The sequence below is a fragment of the Pan paniscus genome, chromosome 2 (genome assembly GCF_029289425.2).
Source record: "Pan paniscus chromosome 2, NHGRI_mPanPan1-v2.0_pri, whole genome shotgun sequence".
Lineage (NCBI taxonomy): Eukaryota > Metazoa > Chordata > Mammalia > Primates > Hominidae > Pan > Pan paniscus.
Genome location: NC_085926.1, coordinates 120,716,607 through 120,739,947, shown reverse-complemented (window position 1 = coordinate 120,739,947; position 23,341 = coordinate 120,716,607). Strand labels below are relative to the sequence as shown.

Here is a 23,341-nt window from a genome sequence, read left to right as displayed (position 1 = left end):
AGGGCAGGTAGCGCTGAAAAGGCAGGGACCAGCGCGGCTGAGTCGGGGAGAGGGAAACTCCCAGAGAGGCTGTATTCGAGGAGGTTGGGCAAGGAACCCTGGGGTGTTTGGAGGAAGTGTCCAAGTTAAATCTTGTGCCTAATAAACAACACAGTGACCTGTTAAGTGACCACAGTTAACCCGATGCTTGCTTCTATTTTGGGCTTATTCTCATTTTTGTTGAGTTAGTAACTTCAGAAATTATAGGCGAAGGATAAAGTTTAAGCGTAGTTGGTCCCAGGGGATTATCTCATAAAAATCATTTCTTACGTACAATAAGTACTGCCTATTTTTTGTTACTTTTTTGTCTTACATATCCAAAGAGGAGATTCCAAACTAGCCAATTTCATTCATATATATGTAAACTTTACCCATTTCGCCTGCCGATAGGCGAGCAATAAAGTTATGTCCAGTAAAGTTGGAAGATTTTTGCCCCGAAGATCCATCTCCAGTGATTATGATTTGACCACAGGGTAAACGAGAAGAAAGGTGGTTGTTGATCTCTTCACACAGCTGTTTGTTTATTTTGGTATACAAATTCAGAAGCCTGACAGCTGTGGATTAGTGTCCTTGAAAACCTAAGTCAAGCAATTTGGCTTGTCTGGATCGGGAAATGAGTCACAGGGAACGCAATCACAGGATTCTTTGCCCGAGGTTCGTATTTCCCGGCAGCCACTAAAATCAGAAGGAGTCAGGTTACCACCAGAAGGGCAAGAGAGGTGTAAGAGAAGCGTGAGCTAGCCTCGCATTCCAGGCTGCCAAGAGCGGCTCGCGAAAGCTCACGGCAGAGACCCATCCCACCGCCGGAGCCCCACTAAGCGGCAAACTTTCCCCTAAAACTCCAATCCTTTAGGGTGGAGAAAAGCCGAGGTGGAAAGGAAGGATCTGACTAGAAAAGGAGAAACAGAAACGAAGCTAAGACTACAATAAAGAACGCTAAGGTCTGGGTTAGGTAAAAAGCGCCACAACTCAGACCACGTGTTTGTATTTCCACACCCGGGGTATCAAAACAAAGCTGCATGGTCCCGCCCAGCATCCGTCACGTGACCTCCACGTGAGAGCCGGCGTTTCCGTAGGAGCCGGGAGGGAGTCGCCGGGGCTCCTTCCTGTAGTGCAGCTTCGGGTCTCGGAGTTTGGCCCCTACTCTGACCCCACCCCAGCTCCGCTCCGCCTTGGGTTCCGGCAGAACCCGCCTTGCGGTAGCCATGGCAGCAGGCTCCGAGGCGACCACTCCTGTGATCGTTGCAGCTGGGGCTGGAGGGGAGGAAGGTAGGTGCCAGGCTGAGGTCCGACCCTGAGTACAAACCCAATGCCAGTCGACTCTCGTGGCACCCCTCGTGGGGCCGTTTGCCTTAGCCCCAACCCAGGTCTCTCTGGCCTTGCATTAGACTATGAAGAAAAATCTATATTTTCTAGTGAGCGTGGCATTTCTCGAATTGTGGCATCCAGATTTTTGATCGTCGTAGGGTAGCCTACGAGTGCTGTTTCATGCATGGGGTGTTATTTTTGTTTTGTTTTGTTTTATATTTGCCCATCATTAGCTAAATAGAGGTGTTTTGAACGTTTAGAGGGGATTAAAATTAAATTTGTGAAATTGAAGGCAACCTTTGAGATGAATGGAAGTTATCTGAGACTTTTGTGAACAGGGATTATGCGCTTTTATTCTATTTCAGTGAACCCTGGTTTAGCAAGTGGGGATGAGGTTTGGAGGCCCATGAGCCTGAGATCCCTGTTATTATTTATTGAATGATTGCACCGTGCAGGGCTGTGTTCTGAATACTGTCGCAGGATCCAGAGACTTTTAAATATTTATAACAATACCTTTTCCAAAGGAGCCTAGAAAGGAAAAAGAATGACTTACTATGTGGTCACCTGAACTATTCTACCAGTAGTACACTCTGTGAGGGTTGTTAGGAGGAGGGATCTCAGTGGGGAGAACATAAATGCTTCAAGGAGCGAATAGTTTGAGGTCGGCCTTTCTTTTTCTTTTCTCTTTTTTTTTTTTTTTTTCTTGTTTTGAGACGGAGTCTCGCTCTGTCACCAGGCTGGAGTGCAGTGGCGCGATTTTGGCTCACTGCAACCTCCACCTCCCAGGTTCAAGCAATTCTCCTGCCTCAGCGTCCCAAGCAGCTGGGACTACAAGCGTGCCACCACGCCCAGCTAATTTTTGTATTTTTAGTAGAGACGGGGTTTCACCATGTTGGCCAGGATGGTCTCTATCTCTTGACCTTGTGATCCGCTGAGGTGGGCCTTTCTGATTGGATGAGATGGTGACAAACTCAGGGAGTGGTGCTGGGGTTCAGGAAGTCAGGGAGCAGAAAAAGATGGATGTATTTAGGGGTCAAATAGTTTGCTGAAGGGGGAAATGCCCATTCCAAGCAGAAGAAACAAATTATAGCCTCCTACTATCTGACCACTTTCTACCAGGGAGACAATTCTTGACCTTCATCTATACCTCCATTGCATTGATCTTGCCATTTTCTATCCACTGCACCCCCTTATCCAGAATGTATGTCATTCCTTTGAAAAATTCTCTTGTCCCTTCCTGCACTTTTTTCTGACAAAACTCTTACTCTGGATGAAGTCAACCTTTTGCCCTCTTTGTACCTGCACCCGTGGGCCTGAACTTTGCTGGAAGAAGTCCTGCACAAATTGATGACCGTATAAAGTGAAAATGGCCAAACTCTTGAATATTCAGTCAGTATGGGCTTGAGATCCCTCTGATCCTCTGTTTCTCTAGTGAGCCTGCTAACGTTCTCCAATGACAAATTCCCAAACTCTATAACCTCTCACTGCCTCTTTCTTAATTTCAGGTAATGACTTTGCAAGTCAGGTCAATTCTGCATCTAATCTGTCTACTTTTTTCCTTTCACTATCAGACCGTACTTCAAATCATCCACATTTTCTCACCTCAATTACTACTGTATCTTCCTGACTGACTTGTGTCTCTGTTTTCTATTCTGTGCCCCTCTAATCCCTTCTCCATTCTGCAGCAAAAAGTGACTCTTCCTTATGTAAAATTCTTCAGCTAATTACATTGCCCTTAGAAGTTAGAATAAAACCCTGATTCTTAACCGTGGCCTGTAATAATCCTTGGTCTGGGCTCTGCTGATGTCTTTAGCAGGATCTCTTGTCACTCACCTCCCCTTTGGCTTTTCACATAGCTGGCTTAATCTTTAGGTTTAAAGTATGTCACCACCTGAGACCTTACCAGACCAAACTATTTAAAACAGTCACTGTGATTTCTCTTGCACCCCCCAACCCTAGATGTTCTGGAATACAGCATCCTGCTTCTGTCATTTTACTTACTACAATCTGTAATTATTTATTATTTGTTTTTTCCATTAGATCATAAGTACCTTGAGGGCAGGACCTATGTCTGTTTCATTCTCTACCATGTGCCCAGCTGCTAGTACAATGCCAGGCACATAGTTGGCACATGCCACATGTTTGTTGAGTGGATGAATAAGGGCACTCCATGCCAAGTCCAGAGGCAAAAGGAGAAAGCATGGCATGGTCCAAGAACTGAAAGAAGTTGGTGTCAGGAGTGATAAGAAAAGAGGTATCCTGAAGGTTACCTTAGGCCTAGTTAAGGAATCTAGACATTAAGACAGTAGGAAGCCTTAAAGAGCTTTAGGTGAGGGAAATAACATGATTAGATTTGGTTGTAGGAAGATCACTTTGGCTGAAGGGTAGAAGATCGATTGGAGGGAGAAAGACTGGAGGACAAGGTACTTAATCCCTTTGAGCCTCAGTTTCCTCCTCTGTAAAATGCATGATTATTGTGAAGATTAGAGTTAATATGTGTAGATTATCTAGCATAGTATCTGACAGGAATTGGATATTCAAGAATGGTGACCATTTTTATTATTAATAGAAAGTGCCAGCCTTAGTAACTGATGTTGAAACTGAAAGAAAAGAAATTAGAGATGTTATGTAAGAGAATGAGAAAAATAAATACATTAAATAAAGTCAAGTGAAAGGGTCAGTATGTTCAGTACAATGATGAATACAATAGGAGTCATAGAAAAGTTCATTTTTAAAATTTTTTATTTTTGTAGATACAGGGTCTCACAATGTTCCGTAGGCTGGTCTCGAACTCCTGGCCTCAAGTGATGCTCCCACCTCAGCCTCCCAGAGCACTGGGATTTCAGGCATAAGCCACTGTGCCCAGCTGAAAAGTTCATTTTTGAGCAAACTTATTCCATTATCAAAAAATATTTGAATGGCACATGGTAAACAGACCTTTTTCATGTGGTAAAGCAGAAGACAATCTTTGCCCCAAAATAATTATAAATATCATTTTTGGCAATAAAGACATAGATAAAAAGAACAGTAGTATAAGACATATCCTAAAGGTCAGATGTAATTAGCTGGGATATGATACTCAATATGATACACATTAAGTACTTTGGAGGCTGAGAGGAGAAGGAACTAATAGAAATTGGGTTGGTTTGTGCTTCCTAGGATAATTTCTTGAAGATGAGCCAGGTGAGGAGACCAATTCTACTAAAGTAGAAATAATGACAGAGAACCTGGGTGAAAAAGGGGAAGACTTGTATCCATTGAATCCAGAGAAGAGCAGGGTGAAAACAGAAATGCTGAAGTGACGAAGAGGAAAATCGTGGGTTTCAGTCTTAGCAGAAAAATAGAGCAAGGTACCACAAAAGTAAGGAAGTAGAGAAAGGTACTGGAGATTTGAGAGTGAAGAAGCATCCAGGCATGCTGGTGCATGCCTGTAATCCCAGCACTTTGGGAGGCGAGGCAGGCAGATCCCTTGAGCTCAGGAATTTGAGACCAGCCTGGGCAACATAGTGAAACCCTGTCTCTACGGAAAATACGAAAATAAACTGGGCATGGTGGCACACGCTTGTAGTTCCAGCTGCTTGGGAGGCTGAGGCACAAGAATCGTTTGAACCTGTGAAGCGGAGGTTGCAGTGAGTTGAGATCGTGCTAGGGCACTCCAGCCTGAGCAACAAGGCCAGACCCTGTCTCAAAAAAAAAAAAAAAAGAAGCTTTGGCATGGTTGCCGTAGGGTTGCGGGTGATTAGGACTGATAGGAGTGAGTCAGTGCTTGGGAGCAGGAAAGGGTAACTGGTAGAGGTGAGCATAAAATCGTGGAACTAATCACCTTGGTTATGCTTGATAGCTCATTCTACAGAAGTGGAGAAAACAAGTGCTTAGTTTCAATAAAGTTTTATACATTGCTAAAAATCAGGTATTCTTATACAGTTATTTGAAAGAAACATTTGTTTAGCATCATTTTATGCTAGGCACTGGACTAACCTCTAGGGAGATAAAAGTAAGAGGTCTGCCTTCAAGAATGTGATATTGTTTGTTTGAAATAACAGCTTAGAAATAATTAAAAACAAACATGAAACTACTTATTGTTAATTAAGAATCAATTTAAATTCTGAATGTGAAATGTTACTCTCAGAATCATACATTGATTGAAGCATTCAGTGAAATTAAAAATTGCAGTTATTTGAGTGTGATTCTATCTTTCAAACTGAGGTTATTATATTTCTCTCTATTGGGCTGTTTTTTAGTTTTTAGTTATAGCCAAGATTATTCCTTGGTGAAGAGGAGAATGTGTTAGTAACTCTTCTTCCAGTGCCTTCTGAGGAAATATCTCATCTAGAATTGTATGGAATTGATTTTCACTTAGAACTAACATTCCTACATAACTGGATTTATCTTTTTCAGTTGGAGACCTGTACTCACCATGTCATTTTTGTTCTCATTTTTAAAAGGGGCAAAGGGTGGGGGAGTTTAAAGAAAAGCAAAAGTCTGTGTTATCTCAAAAAGTAAAAAATTCCCATGTTAGAATCCATATGTAATTCATAATGTAGATAAAATTTTTAATTTCACTGAATGCTTGGTATTGATGAGTATCAGAAAAACAATACCATTTGTTTTATTGTGGTAAAAACATATAACATAAAATTTACCATGTTAACCATTTTTCAGTGTTAGTAGTGTTAGGTAGATACACATCATTGTGAAGGTGATCTCTAGAGCTTTTCATATTGCAAGTCTGGAACTCTGTATCCGTTAAACAATAACTTCCCTTTCTCCTCTTCCCCCAGTCCCTGGTAACTGCCATTTTATTTTCAGTTTCTAGAAATTTAACCACTTTAGATACTCCATATAAGTGGAATCATATAGTTTTATCTTCTTGTGACTGGCTTATTTCAGTTAGCATACTGTCTTCAAGGTTCATCCATGTTGTAGTATATGATAGAATTTCCTTCCTTTTTAAGGCGGAATAACGTTCCGTTGCATGTGTAAGCATTTTGCTTATCCATTCGTCAACAGACCTTTGAGTTGCTTCCACCACTTAGCTATTGTAATAGTGCTGCTGTGAACATGGGTGTGCAAATGTCTTTTCAAGACCTTACTGTTGAATACTTTTGAGGAAAAGTAAGATAAAATAATCATTTATTTTAAATTATCGAAAATTCACTTGGGGAGGCTGGGGTTCAATGGAAACATTTGGGTAGAAATTTTGGAGGTACGTTGCAAAAACCTTTAGTATTTGAGACATCATTCCTTCTAGTGTTAACTTCACTTAAAATATAGACAGATTTCCTTTTTCTTGCTTTGGTTTAAGACTAGTATTACTTTTGAATTTATGAGCCATTTTTTGAGGTAAAGATAAGTTTTCTGGGTTAACTGAATAAGGGTTTATAAGTGTAGGAGGATGGAAAGAAGCTAAAAGGCTCATGAACCTTTGGTAAGTGTCCAGGATGTAACTGTCTCAGGTGCCCAGCCTGAACTTCCTGTGTGTTTACTGCCACACCAAACATTGGTATTGATAAGGCTAGGTCATAACAGCCGCAGCACTAATGTTTGTGGGCTTTTTTCAGTGATAGACATCACCTTCTAGACCTTGAAATTCAAAGGGTTTATGGTTAGCCGTCATTGTACTTAAGTATTATGTTACCTTTCAGGAGAATTTTCTTAGTTTGTGTTGACATTTTAAAATCGTGGCTACAAAATGAAAAATTCTTTTTGGTGTAAGTTTTACCATTCAGTCTTCAGTACTAATCCAGTAATTTTGTCAGATAGTACTTGCACGATTCCATCAGGTTTTTCTAACATGACCCAAATGGTCATTATTTTTTGCCCTAATATCTACCATTCCAGAGGTTTTAAACTTTCTTATATGTATATACAATAGTTGTTTGATGAAACACCATATATACACTTAGATGTATACATTCAGAAATAAATGATCTCACTGTGCCAGGACCCAGTTTTAAATTCATGCTGTATCATTATAGTGATTCTCTGTAGTGTAATGTGTGACTTACTCTTATGTCAACTTCTGAAGGTTTTAAAAAATCTTTAACTTTTTCATTAAAATTATATGTGATGAGAGACAAGTTAATTTCAATTTCAAGATTTTTATTATATTCTGTTAATATTCGGAGTGTCCTGGACACATGGTAAATGTTCCTTATTCTTGTCTTAAAGTCTAAATCTCAGATACAAATCCAGGCCAGGTGTTAATTGACTGACACCAGATAGTTGGCGTTCTCAGAGAAATTAGGTTTCAAATTATCTTGTACTTTACATTAATTTTAAAAAATTACTGAGAAGGACACAATTTATTTTTGATGATGTTTCACTATCTCCAAAGAATTAGTTGTAACTCAGGCTGTAATACATTGACTGGAGAACATCCTACATTTGGAGAGAGAAAAAACTATTGTGTAACACCCAGATCACTAATCTGTTTTTTTTCAGTAGTTTCTAAATCATCTAGTTAAAAATTACTACCTGCTGCAAGTTTAGACCTAAATACCCTTATCCTTTGAAGACTGTTGAGGTTGCTTCAGAATTTTTATAGCTCTTTGCAAAATATTATTAGCATGGAATAACTGGGTGCATCCATAGGCTGTTTAACTAATACAGGGTAGCATTGCATTCTTCTTTAAAGGAAATTGTAACATTTAAATTCATTAATTTAATGGCCCAGTTTATTGTTGATTAAATTATCAGAAGCTAAATTAGTTTTATCTCACAACCAGCTGATTGTTTTATTTCACGATGGGCCTGAAATTCTGTAAATATGCTAATTTCCTGTTATGGTGAACATCCTGCTACTCTGCTTTGCACACACTTCATAGTGCTCTCATTCATTTAGCAAATGTTTTGGCATTTAATATATACCAGTCACTAGGCCAGGCACTCTCTCAGCAAATTTTAGTGTTGGAGGTCTCCTATTAAATAATCTCTGGGATGTGTGGGATTTTTAGATCAGATAATTACATTTTTTAAATTTAACTTTATGCTAGAGAAGAAATATTTACTTCTTTGTAGCTTTTTTGTCAAAACACTACTCATGTGTTACTGTCGCCTGTGTACATATTTATAGAAGGCTACCCAGTTATATCTACCCAAGTATGAACCATTTTGGGAATAATCAAAGCCATGTGATCTATTGGCTCTAATGTAAGGTAAGTAGAATAAATAAATCGCTACCCCAAAGTAACTCATGCTTCTGTTTTTCTCTGCCCTTTAAAGTTCCAGAAGCAAAATGTTCAAAGGTTGAATATTTTACAATCTTGGAACTGAAAGAATGCTACAGTGTGTCAGACCAGCCATGATTCATCCAGCCCAAGCCACAGAACAGTGTAGAGGGAGAATATGGTTATCCTTGAAAATGATGGCCTCAGAAAGCAAGGTGTTATACCAGCTATGAATTAATAACAGTCTAGACTAGAAGGAGTTTTTTTTTTTTTTTTAAATCTAAAAGGATTCAGGAGGTAGTAGTTGGTTCAGTAGCACAAAGATGAACGTATTTGCATTCTTTTGGTTAAGGTTTGCGATTTCCTGGACCTTTCATTTGTCTCTCAAGAGGGCTAATCATTATGTCTGCTTTCCAGGCAGTATATAGAAAAGGATGAGGGCAAAAAGGCTGACTCGCAACTTCCATATGTGCGCGCGTGCACACACACACACACACACACACACACACACACACGGAAATTATAGATATATATTCCCTATCTATCTCTCTCTCTCTCTCTCTCTCTCTATCTATCTATCTATCTATCTATACTTGGCTACTCCTGTCTGCAAAGAAGTCTGGGAAATAAAATTTTTCAGTCAGTCCTGTCGCCCAAAGTTCTTTAATAAGGAAGAAGAGAATGAGTATTGGGTAAGTAGAAGTTAAATAAAAAATTATTCAGTGACACTTGTTAAGGCATGGTAAGGAAGACTATTCAGGACCATCACCATAGATATAAGGACTACTGTAACGGGGTCCCACAGCTGGGGAGAGAGATTGGGCCCAACTCCAAAGACAGCATGGGCAAGTGAGAATTTACAGCCAAGGAGCAGAGTCAGTGGATAAGAAATTACTAAGAGGAAACATCAGGGGTAAGGGGAAATCTGGAAAAACCAACCTAACAGGATTCTTGCTGAAGGCAGGCCAAGGTGATCAGATACCACCTGGAGGTTGGTTGGGGGTGAAGAACCTGATCAGATATCAGGGATGGGGGCAATTCTTGCTAAACTGACTTAGCAAGGTTCTTTCCTAAAACTGGGTTTTACAAGGAAGTGCATAGATGGACCTAGCAGAAGAATCAAAGCCTGACTAAAGTTTGGCCAAGCAAAGAGTCTTTGTCACAGGCAACTAGCACTCCCTGCCATGAGTGCATGTGCACATACACTCATGCACTCCTCAAAACATTCCTCTCTCCCCGGAGCACATGTGAATGATTATCTATGAATTGATCTTGAGCTTTCCTGTGTATCCTTTCAGGTTATATTTTTTCTTCTGAGTTTTTAGCCCTAGTTAAATCACACAGTCAATTCTCTAGAAATAGGATTGTGCAGTGGAAAGAGCACTGGACTTGGACTGAGGGGACCTGATAAATCTGGTTCCAGTCCTCTGACATCTAAGCTTCCATTTCTTCCTTCAGTTAATGGAAATGAATTACTGTCTCTGCCTGTTTTACAGGCTTCTTATAAGATCAGATGAGCACTTTTAATGTCTGTAAAAGTGCATTGTAAACAGTGAAGCATTAAACAGTTAAATGTATGGTATTGTTATGATGCCTGTGTTCAAAATCAAGCTACTCATCTTCCCAACAGAATGAGCTATTGCTCCTGACTTCTCTTATGGCAAGTCACCAAGTCTAGACACCTCAGTCTTTTGGCTACATCTGACTCCCACCCCACATCTCTGGTTATAATAGCCTTTGATATTATTCTCTTAGTATTTCTTCATCTTCACCATATCTGACTTACTCACTGCCACCCCTGTTGTTCAGGCCTATATCATACTTATCGCTTGGCTATTGCAATAGCTCTCTGAGTCAACTTCAGGTCCAACTCTCCCTTCCCACCTCATATCTCTACATATTTCTAGACAGCCCTCATTTTTAGTGGATATAGTATACTATGGGATTGCCTTGTCATAATTGAGTAAATATTTTTCTGCTTTGGGGCATCAGGTTGTTTACATTTTTTGTTGTTATAGTGTGGTAGTAGACATTTGTGTGTGTGTATGTGTATGCTGTACATAGCTTGTGATTAATTATTTGTTACAGTAAATTCCTATAACATGAGTTACTGAGATAATGAACAGTTCTTTCATTTTTCCCAGTTGTTTCCCAAAGGATGATTCCAATTTATATCCCATGAAAAACAGAATACTATTTATCATGAATATATTATAGCTTTTCATAGTGTAGGGATCAAAATATGCCACCCCCAAATATGCCACTTTGGTATATTGATTATTTTGGGTAAAAGGCATTGAAAAGGCTGGGCATGGTGGCTCACGCCTGTAGTCCCAGCACTTTGGGAGGCCAAGGTGGGTGGATCACAAGGTCAAGAGATTGAGACCATCCTGGCTAACATGGTGAAACCCCATCTCTACTAAAAATATAAAAATTAGCTGGGCATGGTGGTGTATGCCTGTAGTCCCAGCTACTCAGGAGGCTAAGGCAGGAGAATCGCTTGAACCTGGGAAGCAGAGGTTGCAGTGAGCAAGATTGCACCACTGCATTCCAGCCTGGCGATAGAGCAAGACTCAAAAAAAAAAAAAAAAAAAGGCACTGAAAAACAGCAGATGCAAAAAGGTCATTTTGAGCTCCCTTTTTCTTCCCAAAAGTGGGAGGTAAAACTTCCATGTGAAAGTTGCCCTCCCTGTACCAGGAACAAGGAAGACATTCTTATAACCAAAGATGGGTAATAAAGGCTGAGAGAAATCTGTACAAACAAACCTTGTTAAACCAACCCTTAACTTTCCAGTCACTTTTCCACAATTAACTGCAGTCACCCAACTTCTTTGTCTTGTCACGTTTTCTAAATTTACTCTTTGTCCAACCTACTATATAGATGTTAAGTAAGCTCTAACTGCTTCTTTCGGTCTTCATTTTTCTTGTGAGGGCTCCCATGTACATGTAAAAAGTACTGAATCATGTTTGTATGCTTTTCCCTGTTAACCTGTTTTACGTCAGCCTCAGCTAGAGACTTTAAGAGGGTAGAGGAGAAATTTGACGTTCCGTACAAGTAGTCTACAGCAAAACTTTAAAAATGTATAATAAAAAAATGTGGGTGTTCATTTTCATACACGCGGAATCCAGGCACATCAAGTCCAGGAAGATTTGGTGCACTGCAATATAGGTAATCTTGTACTTAGATTCATAGGCCTGTATGGAAGGGTGAAGAACTTAAATGCAAAGTTGCTGTACATGTCAAAAGTGAAAAACACGACAAAAAGCAACCATCTCAAGGAAAAACAGAAAATTGTATTCTTGGTCATATAATGTTATCCTTTACAAGGCTCTTTACCATGTAAAGGTCACCTGAAGATAAACCAGGGGCTACTTTTCAGTGAGACCAAGGGTGCCTTCTCTTTCTCACTGCACACACTCCCTGAGTCTTCTGCCTTTCCCTTCTAAGCATCCACGCTGCCCTCCTCACTTAGAATGATGACTGTGTAGAAGGTAACAGATTGTTCTCAAAATGTCAGCTGCCAAGGGCTTAGAGCCTGCTGACTTTCACTGACGGCTTAAGAAGGGATTCCAAGTTTTTGTCCTTGTCTGAGAAAGGAGGCCAAACTGATTTAAGTTTTCAGTTTCTTTAAAAACAAGCCTTACCTTTAGACAAACACAAATTACTCAAGTTCTTTGATGATTCCTTCCCTATCCCTCTTCCTTTTATCATAGAGAAGAAGGTTGGGTGATAGAAGAATTTGGATTATTTAAGAATTTTTCTTAATTTTTTGAATTAAGTGTAATTATAGATAAAGTAACTAAAATAGAGGGTTAGCTGATTGTTCTTGAGAATCATAAATATATATTTTGAGGGTCAGAGAGTATAAAGGAGCATCTCTACATTCTCAGCAGTGGCCTCCTGATCTCTTGAGAATCCTTTCTTTCTAATCCTTTTTTTGACCATTCACTGCACATATAGGAACATTTTATTGGGAGGTTTTTTAAACCTCCCAAAAAACTTGCCCTCTTAAGATGTCTTTAAAAGAGAAACTTGCTTGTTTTTTTATTCAAAAATTACTAATCTTTACTATCCTATCCAAGGTTAATATTTTATGATTCTGTGAAATTTATTTAAATAGTAAGTTACAGTGTTGGTTTGTAGAGCTCTTCTGTACTGTTTATAGATGCAGTTGAAACCAAGGATTAATATTGATTGCCATCTAAGTACATCTTCTATCCTTTTAAAATTGCAATAAAAATAATATTTCCCCTCCCAGGTTGACTGCTATATTGACTCAGTAGTCTTTCTGGCATTAACCTGTGATACAACGGGTAGAATTGTGACTGACTCCAGCAACTCTAGTTGTTCAAGAGTAGTTCCCATCAGCATTTCTTACATAATCCTCTACTCAGGAAGTAGTATTTTCCAAAAAATCACATCTTTTAAAATTTGAAGATGTAGTTGGAAAGCCTTTTTTTAACACTAAAGTTTCATTTTTGACATTGTATATTGTAAATATCTACCAAAATTTAAACACTTAAAATTTAGTATGAGAAAAATCATTTAAGAATTAGGTCTTTTCACCTGCCCTCATGTGTTTATCACAGCATTATTCACAATAGCAAAGAGATGGAATCTGCCTAGGTGCCCACTAATGGTGAATTGGATAAAGAAAATATGGTGTGTATATATACGCCATGAAATGCTACACAGCCATAAAAAAGAACAAAATCATTTCCCTTGCAGCAACATGGATGCAGATGGAAGCCATTATCTTAAATTAATGCAGAAACAGCCAAATACCACAAGTTCTCACTTATAAGTGGGAGCTAAACATCAAGTACACACAGACATAAAGATGGGAACAATAAACACTGGGAACTCCAAAAGAGGGGAGGGAGAGAGAGGAGCAAGGGTTAAAAAAACTACCTGTTGAGTACTGTGCTCACTATTTGGGTGATAGGTTCAATAGAAACCCAAACCTTGGCATTCTACAATATACCCATGTAACAAACCTGCACATATACCCCTGGATCTAAAAAAAGAAAAGAATTAGGTCTTTTGAGGCCACATGTGTATATAAACAGCAGTAAATGACATATACATTATTTTAATTGTAGAGAATGATTTGCCATGATAAAAACAATATTAGCTATTTTTTTCTCCATATTGTATGAAAAAACTTGATAGTTTTCTATCTATTGCTGTATTCATTTCTCTTTCTAGGTGAACATGTCAAACCTTTTAAGCCAGAGAAAGCAAAAGAAATTATCATGTCTTTACAACAACCTGCAATCTTCTGTAACATGGTGTTTGATTGGCCAGCACGACACTGGAATGCTAAATACCTTTCACAGGTCCTTCATGGCAAGCAGATACGATTCAGAATGGGGATGAAAAGCATGAGCACAGGTATGACTATAGGTAATCACCATCATAATGTCTCTTCAGGAGCATCCCTACATTCTCAGCAGTGGCCTCCTGATCTCTTGAGAATCCTTTCTTTCTAATCCTTTTTTTGACCATTCACTGCACATACAGGAACATTTTATTGGAAGGTTTGGAAAACAGTTTGGCTTAAGTGTTTTTTGTTTTTGTCTGTATAAACTATAGACTGTTTTGTCTATAGTTTATAACCCCATACAAAATGTATTTGTTCATGTATCTTATATGTATATTGCTAGACATTATTGTGGTTCATTAAATGTTAGACACTTAATAAATAAATATTTGTTAATGTGCTCTTATTCATGTTCCTATTAGACCAATACTAATCTAATAGTCCCGTCCACTTTTTACTCAAGTAGAATGTGTCCTTTTATTTGTGGCTTCAGGCACTATTTATAGTTGTATATAATTACTTGGTTCTAATTTTATCCCTCTGCTTTATTGACTGACTGACCTGTTTTGCATTGCACAAACATGAAACATATGTAAAGCTCGCTCTTTTATTCTCTTAAGCAAATAGATTCTGCCTCTTCTTTTCTGAAATCAAAATCATAACATTTTGATTTGTTTGCCCTATTTTCAGATAAAGCAATTACCATTAACTCTAAAATTTAGGTAATTTACCATTAACTCTAAAATTACAGTTTCTAATCTAAGAGAGTCTATAATCATTTTTCTGATGTTTAACTTGTATTTCAATATGGGTAAGTTTGGTAGTCTAGAATTTCAGTTTTTTAAGCATTGAGGTAAAGTGGCTTATTAATATCTATTAATAGCTTAGGAGAACTAGAAAAGTCCCCAGCTTCCCTTCCTGCTGCTCCAAGCTGCTTTCTCTCATTTCGACCTTGTAGTATAGCTGACAGAATTATTTAGTTTTTGGTGTCTGGAACCCCTTTGTACTCCTGTGACAGGTGTAGCATGTTGAATATACCTGGAACTCTTTGTCATCTCATTATAATCAGAGACCAAACTGTTTAAAATTCAATCTTAGACCAGCAGCAATAACATAAAAATCAAATAGTGCCTTTTCTTTCTTGATTTTAGTCAAAGAAATCTGCCTCTCACTGAAGTGTCTGTTAGGCACTAATTTGGAGAAAAATAGAAATAGTAATTTTTTCACATTCTAGTTAGACTCCAAGTACACAATACTACCAATAGCTAACATTTATTTAAAGCTATTGTTTCAGGCACTATTGTGAATACTTTGCACATATGGTATTAGCTTTCTTAATCTTCCTAAAACCTTAGGACAGAGCTGCTATTATCCCATTTTATAGATGAGACACAGTAATTTGACATTTTCAAGTTAATACTTAAGCACAAAAAAAAGGAAAATAACTCTCTGAGGTTGTGAGAAATGACTCTGAGCTTTTGGTAAAGACAATGTTCTTTTTTATTAAATAAAATCCACATAACATAAAATTTAGCATTTTAGCCATTTAAAAGTATGCAATTCATTGGTTGTTAATATATGCACAATATTGTACAATCATCACTACTATCTAATTCTAGAATATTGCTATTATCCCATAAATAAGCCCAGTACCCCTTAAGCCATCATTTTCCATTCTGCCTTACCCCAGGCCCTGGCAACCACTGATTTACTTTCTGTGTCTATGAATTTGACTACTTAGAATATATCATATAAGTGGAATCATTCACTATTGGCCCTTTTGTGCCTGGCTTCTTTCATTTAGTGTGTTTTCAAGGTTCATCCATGTTGTAATACATATCAGTACTTCAGTTCTTTCTATTGCCAAATAATATTCTGTTGTACAAATATGTACATTTTATTTATCTATTCAGTTGATGGACATTTGAGTCATTCCATTTTTTGGCTATTACAGATAATGCTACTATGAACATTCATGTACATGTTTTTGTGTGGACATGTATTTTCATTTCTCTTGGAGTAGAATTGCTGGGTCATACAGTAATTCTGTGTTTAACATTTTGAGAAACCGTTTTCCAAAGCAGCTGCATCATTTTATATTCTCACCTTCAACGTATGAGAGTTCCAGTTTTTTCCACATCCTTGCCAACACTCTATTTTAAAAATTATAGCTATTCTAGGCCGGACGCAGTGGCTCATGCCTGTAATCCCAGCACTTTGGGAGGCCAAGGCGGGTGGATCACGAGGTCAGGAGTTTGAGACCAGCCTGGCCAACATGGTGAAACCCCGTCTCTACTAAAAGTACAAAAAAAAAAGAAAAAAAATTTATAACTATTCTAGTGTATGGGAAGTATTATTATAGTTTTGATTTGTGTTTCCTTAATGACTAATAATGTTGAGCATCTTTTTATGTGTGTGTTGGCCATTTGTGTGTCTTCTTTGGAAAAATGTCTATTCAAATCCTTTGCCCATTTTCTAATTGTTTTTGTCTTTTTATTATTGAGTTATAAGAGTTCTTTATATATTCTGGATACTACCCTTATTAAGTATTTGACTTGCAAAGGTCCCACTACCCAGAGATAATCACTAGTTATATTTTGAGGTACACCCATGTAGGCCTTTTTGTATTTTAAAAATAAAGTTATATTAATTTTCACAGCTTGCTTTTTTTTTTTTTTTTTTACTCTGAGCAGCTTCTCTTGAGATTGTATGATTTTTCAATGGCTACATAATATTTCATTGTTTGGTAGTATCATAATTTATTTTAAAGTTTTGATGATTTAGATTGCTTACAAGTTTTAAATTTTAAAAAGACTGTAGTGAACATCTTTGCAAACAAATTTTGTCAAAGTTTCTGATTACTTCCTTAGGATTGATACCTAGAAGGAGAGTTACTGGATCAAAGGATATGAGCATTATCATCAGTAGCAACATTATCTGTGAAGCTTCTTACACCAGAACTTCTGAGTCATTCTGATTGCCTGTCTTGAATGGTGTCTTGTGACTCAGTGACTTACATCCTAAATATCTAGCATCTGCCTGCTTCTGTCTGTCTCCACAGCCATCCTCTAGTGGGCGTTACCCTGCTCGCTGTCTCTCACCTCCATAGTTGCGTGGCCTCATCCTAGTCTCTCTGCACCCCTTGCCCTCCCTTCCCACACCATTCCTCATACTGAAGCCAGAGATGACTTTTAGGAAAACAAATCTAATCTTATTTCTCTGCTTAAAACACTTAAATGGCTTCCAGTTACGCTTAGGCTAAAGACCAAAATGTCCATTGTGGTGTGGAAGGCCCAGCATCATTTCTCTCCCTGAGCTCAGGCCAGACAAGCATTTTTCAGTTTCTGTATTTCCAGGGCTTTGTTTCTTCCTACTTCAGGGCCTTTGCATGTGTATGTAGTTCCCTGTGTCTAGCCTCTCTTTTCTCACTTCCCTTTCCCCCAACTTTACCTAAATAATTCATCTCCTTCTGTCAGATCTTAGCTTAAATGTCATTTTTCCTGACCAAATCTATCCTTCCCCATACCCCAAATCAGGTGTGACTATTCAATTACCTCAGAACACTTTGTATTTCTTAGTAACACTTAGCACCGTTGTAATCACATGGTTGTATAATTACCTGTTTAAAGTCTCTTCCCCTCAAGAAGGTCACTTCTGTGAGGGCAAGGGCCACATCTCATCATGGGCTGAGCACCTAATGGACATTGAATTTGTGAAGTGAAAGAATGAAAGACTTTGAAACATACAGCTAAGGGCTTTGCACGAAGGCGGTTTCTATTTACATTCTTTTCAGAACATGTGAGGGTTCCTGTTTTGCTACTCTTTGGCCAAAACTGAAATTTATCTTAAAGATCTTTCAGGCTGGCCATGGTAGCTCATGCCTGTAATCCCAGTTCTTTGGGAGGCTGAAGCAGGAGGATTGCTTGAGCCCAGGAGTTCAAGACCAGCCTGGGCAACATAGCAAAACCCTGTCTCTACAAAAAGTATAAAAAAATTATCTTGGCATGATGGTGTGCACCTGTTGTCCCAGCTACCCAGGAGGTTGAGATGGGAGGATCACCTGAGCCCGGGAGGTCGAGGCTGCAGTCAGCTGGATCATGCTACTGCACTCAAGCCTGGGAGACAGAGTGAGGCCCTGTTACGTGAAAAATGTTATCTCATTATTTTAATTAACATTTATTTGGCCGGGCACAGTGGCTCATGCCTGTAATCCTAGCACTTTGGGGGGCCAAGGTGGGCGGATTACCTGAGCTCAGGAGTTCGAGACCAGCCTGGGCACATGGCAAAACCCCGTCTCTGCTAAAAATACAAAAAATTAGCCAATTAGCCGGTGTGGTGGTGCACGCCTGTAATCTCAGCTATTTGGGAGGTGAGGCGTGAGAATCGCTTGAACCCCAGAAGCAGAGGTTGCAGTGAGCCAAGATAGTGCCACTGCACTCCAACCTGGGCCACAGAGTGAGACTCTGTCTCCAAAAAAAAAAAAAAAAACCACATTTATTTGATTGCTGGTGATGTGGAACATATGTTCATGTTTATTAGTAATTTGTATTTTTTCCTGATAATCGGTCTTTGACTATTTCCTTATTGGGATTTTAGGGTTTAAAAATTTTTTTGAATTCTTCATATATATTATGAAGATTGTGGCATGGCACAGTGACTCACACCTAAAATCCCAGCACTGTAGGAAGCCTAGACAGAAGCATCACTTGAGACTGGGAGTTCCAGAACAGCCTGGGCAACATAGCAAGATCCTGTCTCTACAAAAAAAATTTTTAATTAGCCAGGTGTGATGGTGCACACCTGTAGTCTTAGCTACTCAGGAAGCTGAGGCAGGAGGATTGCTTAAGCCCAGCAGTTCAAAGTTCTGACCACGCCACTGCCCTCCAGCCTGGGCAATGGAGTAAGACCCTGCCTCTAGAAATAAAAAAATAAGTAAAACAAATGAAAAAATAAAGATTGTGTTGTTAACTAATAAGCTTCCTAGTTATTGTTTGCTTTCTCATTTTAGCTTCACAGTTTTATATTTTTATATAATCAAATAATGCTTTATTAACATTTTTATTTTAACTTCAGAAATTCCTTCTTTATCCTGAAAATAGAGAAATATTCTAATAATTTTTTTCTAATTGATTAATGATTTCTTTTTTACATTTAACTATCCATTTCTTATTTATTTTGGTATATGGTAGTCAATGAATTTTTTTTACACAAATAGCTAAATTTGGAAATTTTATTCCAGTACCGTTTACTGAATATTTATTTTTTACCCTACTGACTTTGGAAATCACCTTTATTATTTTACTATATTCTTGTATATTCCAGCATTGGTTTTTGGGCCGCATATTAAGCTACCAGTTTGGGGGCCAGTAAAACAGTTTTAAAACATGATTTTAGTTCTGGTATGTATTTTAATATTTGAATATACAATTCATCCTCCCTAATTACTCTGTTTTCTTATATATTATTGAATTTTATACATCTAAATGAACTTTAGAGTTACACAAAGTTCTCACTGTAAAGAAATCCTGTTGGGATTTCAAATGAAAATTCATTAAGCTCTATAATTAATTAATCCCATTGTTATAATACTGTATCTTCCCACACAGGAACATGTTATCTTTACTTATCAAGTCTATTTGGCTCTCAGTAAAATGATTTATAGTTTTTATATAGGTCTACAGATTCCTTAAAATATTGTAAATTTATTATAACTGTTACGAAGGAAATATTTTTGCCTGTTACAGTTTTCTAACTGGTTGTGATTGGTCATAGAGAAAAGCCAGTTGTTTCTGTGTGTTTATATTGTGTGCACCTACTTATTAGCCTAGGTAGTTTTTTGTTGTCTTGTGGGTTTTCTAGTTAGACAGGCATATGATTTTAAAAGTAAGGATAACTTTGTTTCCTCTCTGTTGAGTGTATTTCTTATTTCTGTTTTAGGTCTTAGGTCTTGGTTAGAATTTATCTAGAATACTTGAAATAGAAGTGTTAATAATTGGCATTTTTGAATATCATGTGTTCCTTAGTTTATTTTAGGAAGCAGATAGAGAACATCACATAGCATTTTGGATCAGATTTGTTTCCCAAGATACGTGCTCAGTGGCAGTGTTGTATCTCAGTTGGCAGTAAATTTGGCAAGCAGTTGTAGAAATAACCCTGAACATCTGAAAGCAGGGGGATAGAGTGATCAAAAGACCTGTTTAGAGTTTATGCATCATGTAGTATTTCTTATTTGTAAAATGATGAAAGTTTAACAAAATGGAGAAATAGTTGTTATCCTGTTGTGCAGAAACTATTTTAGGACCCCTTTTTATAATAATTAAAAGCAAGCTCAGCTTGTACAACACTGCCAAGTCCTGACCTCAGTTGAGCTTCTTACCTAGCACTTTACAGTAAGTAGGATGAACGTTATAGTTGCCTAGACTACTTCAACGTTAAATGAAAGAATCATGGTAAAATTAGAAAGGAATAATTTCATTGCATAAGACAAACTAAGAATAACAACTGTACTACCCAGAAAGAAATTGTCATTATAACAAAATCAGAGCAGTGCCTTTAATGATGCTACTACCAGGAAAGAGTGAAAAAATTATATCATTATGGAAATGAAAAGATCTGTCATTTCCATTCATTCCATTCATGATAATTTTCCCCTGACAGTAACAGTTCTCATATGTAATTTTTACATTTTTAGATTTAACATTTTTTAATGTGCAGAGCTTGCTGTAACAGCAAATGAAGTCTTCTAATGAGGCCAGGTTCTGGGGGCTGCAAATCAGGCTTGCCTGAGATAGCTGGCCTCAACAGAAAAGTCCTGCTTAGTCCACCCCAGGGGCAAGTAGCTCATTTAATGGCTTTAGTATTCAGTTGGACTGAATTCTAGAAAGTGAAAACTCCTAACACAGTATAATATGTTTAGGCTTATAGTGGAGTTACTTAAATCTTTTAGAAATGACTCCTATTTCCCAGAGTCGTACAGCTTTCTTGCCACATGCACTTTTGTTTGTCAAAATTAAACTTTATGTAATTCTGTGCTTTTATGGTAAATTTTTGATGAAGTTGATAATTTTTTGGTTGTTTTTTGTTTTTTGTTTTTTTGAGACAGGATCTCACTGTGTCACCCAGGCTGGAGTGCGGTGACACAATCTCTACTCACTGCAGCCTCAACCTCCAGGGCTCAAGTGATCCTCCTGCCTCAGCTGCCCGAGTAGCTGCAACTACAGGCACGTGCTACCACACCTGGCTAATTTTTTTGTATTTTTTGTAGAGACAGGGTTTCACCGTATTGCCCAGGGTGATCTCAAACTCCTGGGCTCAAGTAGTCCTCCCACCTCGGCCTCCCAAAGTGCTGGGATTATAGGCATGTTCCACTACGCCTGGCCAATGTTGGTATGTTAAGAGTTTATGTATATTGATTGTTTACTATGTGCCAGGCACTAAGTGCTTTACAAAAATTGTTAAAATTTAAATAGTTCTTGAATATGTAGATTTTAATCTTTTAGATAAATGTGCCCTAGTTAAGTTCTTCTGCTTCTCAAAGTGAGGTGACAAGTTAAAGTGGATGAATTAGGATGATTCGTTGACATACACCCTGCCTCTATTACCTCTCTGCCATTCTGTGGCTTAGGAAAAAGAAGGTAAAGGAAAAAGATTATTGGATAATTCTAAGCAGTTACAGGCAGAAACGTAGAGAAAAGATAAAAGCTGTTGAAAGAAGAATGTGAATATTCTTCTCTTCCTGCTACTGATTCAGCTAACTTTTAAAGGGTTCCAAGTAAATATATGAATGGATAAGAAGTACTAATAATAGTGCCTAACATTGGCTGGGCACGGTGGCTCACACCTGTAATCCCAGCACTTTGAGGCCCAGGTGAGCAGATCACTTGAGGCCAGGAGTTCAAGATCAGCCTGGCCAACATGGCCAAACCCCATCTCTACTAAAAAATAGAAAAATTAGCCAGACGTGGTGGCACATGCCTCTAGTCCTAGCTACTTGAGAGGCTGAGGCGCGAGGGTTGCTTGAACTCGGGAGGTAGAAGTTGCAGTGAGCCGAGATTGCACCACTGCACTCCAGCCTATATGATGAGCAAGACCCTGTCTCAAAACAAAAACAAAAAATAAAAAAATAGTGGCGAACATTTATTGAAATCTGCTGTGTCAAGCACTGTGCTAACTGATCTACATCACATCCTGAAAGGATTTCATGTTTTGTAAAGGAAGTCATAATCAGATTTCTTAAATATTAACTTCCTCTGTTCATTTAAGTTGCAAAATAAAATTAATTTCATCATTCTTTTAGAATAGTTTTTGTGTCAATCCAAGACTCCAATCTTGACTCATTGGAGTCATACCCATAATAACAAGCCACTGTGGACAGATAATACATCTTTTATTGAAGCTTTCCTGATCAACCCTCATCTCTAGTGGTCTTTGCCTTTTCCAGGTGTCAGCAGCATAAAATTTTGCATTTAACTGTATGGTGCCTCAAGTTTTTATTTACTAAATCCTCAAGTTTGGATTATTAAATCTACTCATAGGGTAGTCTTTAATCTTAAGGTTAAAACTGCTTTATACTTTTATGTTTAATCCTGAGTATTGTGAATTTTGTAAATGGCACTCATTATATAACAGATACAAATTAATTTTTAAATTTTTTAATTAATTTTTTTTTGGAGATGGGGTTTTGCTCTGTTCCACAGACTGGTCTCAAATTCCTGGGCTCAAGCCATCTTCCTGCCTCAACCTCCAGAGAAACTAGGATTACAGGCATGCACCACCACACCTGGCTCAACACGAATTTTTAATTAGTCTTCAAAGTTAATTTTTTGATTGAAATTATCTTTATTTAAAAAAAAAATAATTAGGAAATGTGTTCATTATACATTTAAGGTTGCATTCTCTTACATTGCAGTTCCTCAGTTTGAAACTACATGTAATTACGTAGAAGCTACACTCGAAGAGTTTCTGACCTGGAACTGTGACCAGTCTAGTATTTCTGGACCATTTAGAGATTATGACCATTCCAAGTTCTGGGCTTATGCTGACTATAAATATTTTGTCAGTCTATTTGAAGACAAGACAGATATTTTCCAGGTAAGTCAGAACCTTCCTTCTAATCTTGGTAGGAATTTGTTTTTGAGAAAAGAACACAAATTAGAATCTCCCTGGCACCTTCTCTGCCTTTTTCTCTCATAAGTAATCGCCATGAGTCTTGGATATTTCACCCACTCAAACCAAAAGATTTGCTGAAGAGAAGTGTACCATTTGGCTCACACAGATGAGCAGCCTTCCTTGTTTTCCTACTCCCAAACTTCCTACACACCCTCCTTTGCTTTTAAACAGTGCTTGAGTCAGTTTGGAGTATGTTAGAATCATAGATTGTGTATAAAACTTCATTGCCTCCTGACCTCCATGTAAGTTCTTGTCCTGTCAGTGAGGCAGATGAAAGCATAAAGCTGATTCTGTGAAGGAGCATTCCTTGGGCTGTGACCAGGCTGCTGCTGC

At 38.1% G+C, this 23,341-nt stretch overlaps 1 protein-coding gene across 5 annotated transcripts in view; it reads left to right on the top strand.

The window, feature by feature from the left end:
* The window catches only part of HSPBAP1 (HSPB1 associated protein 1), a 70,241-nt gene that overhangs the window by 281 nt on the left and 46,619 nt on the right, over positions 1-23,341 (top strand). For 2 of the 5 annotated variants that reach the window (XR_010111456.1, XM_008950500.6), the window contains exons 1-2: positions 1,091-1,308; positions 22,749-22,930. Coding sequence is in view for 3 of the 5 variants with exons in the window: in XM_008950500.6 (XP_008948748.2) it covers positions 1,245-1,308; positions 22,749-22,930 (246 nt within the window). In the remaining 2 variants the exon portion in view is untranslated. Of the gene's footprint in view, positions 1-355; positions 1,309-13,725; positions 13,912-22,748; positions 22,931-23,341 lie in introns of those variants that run through there. The other 3 variants (XM_055110352.2, XR_010111455.1, XM_034957188.3) reach the window with 3 other exon arrangements.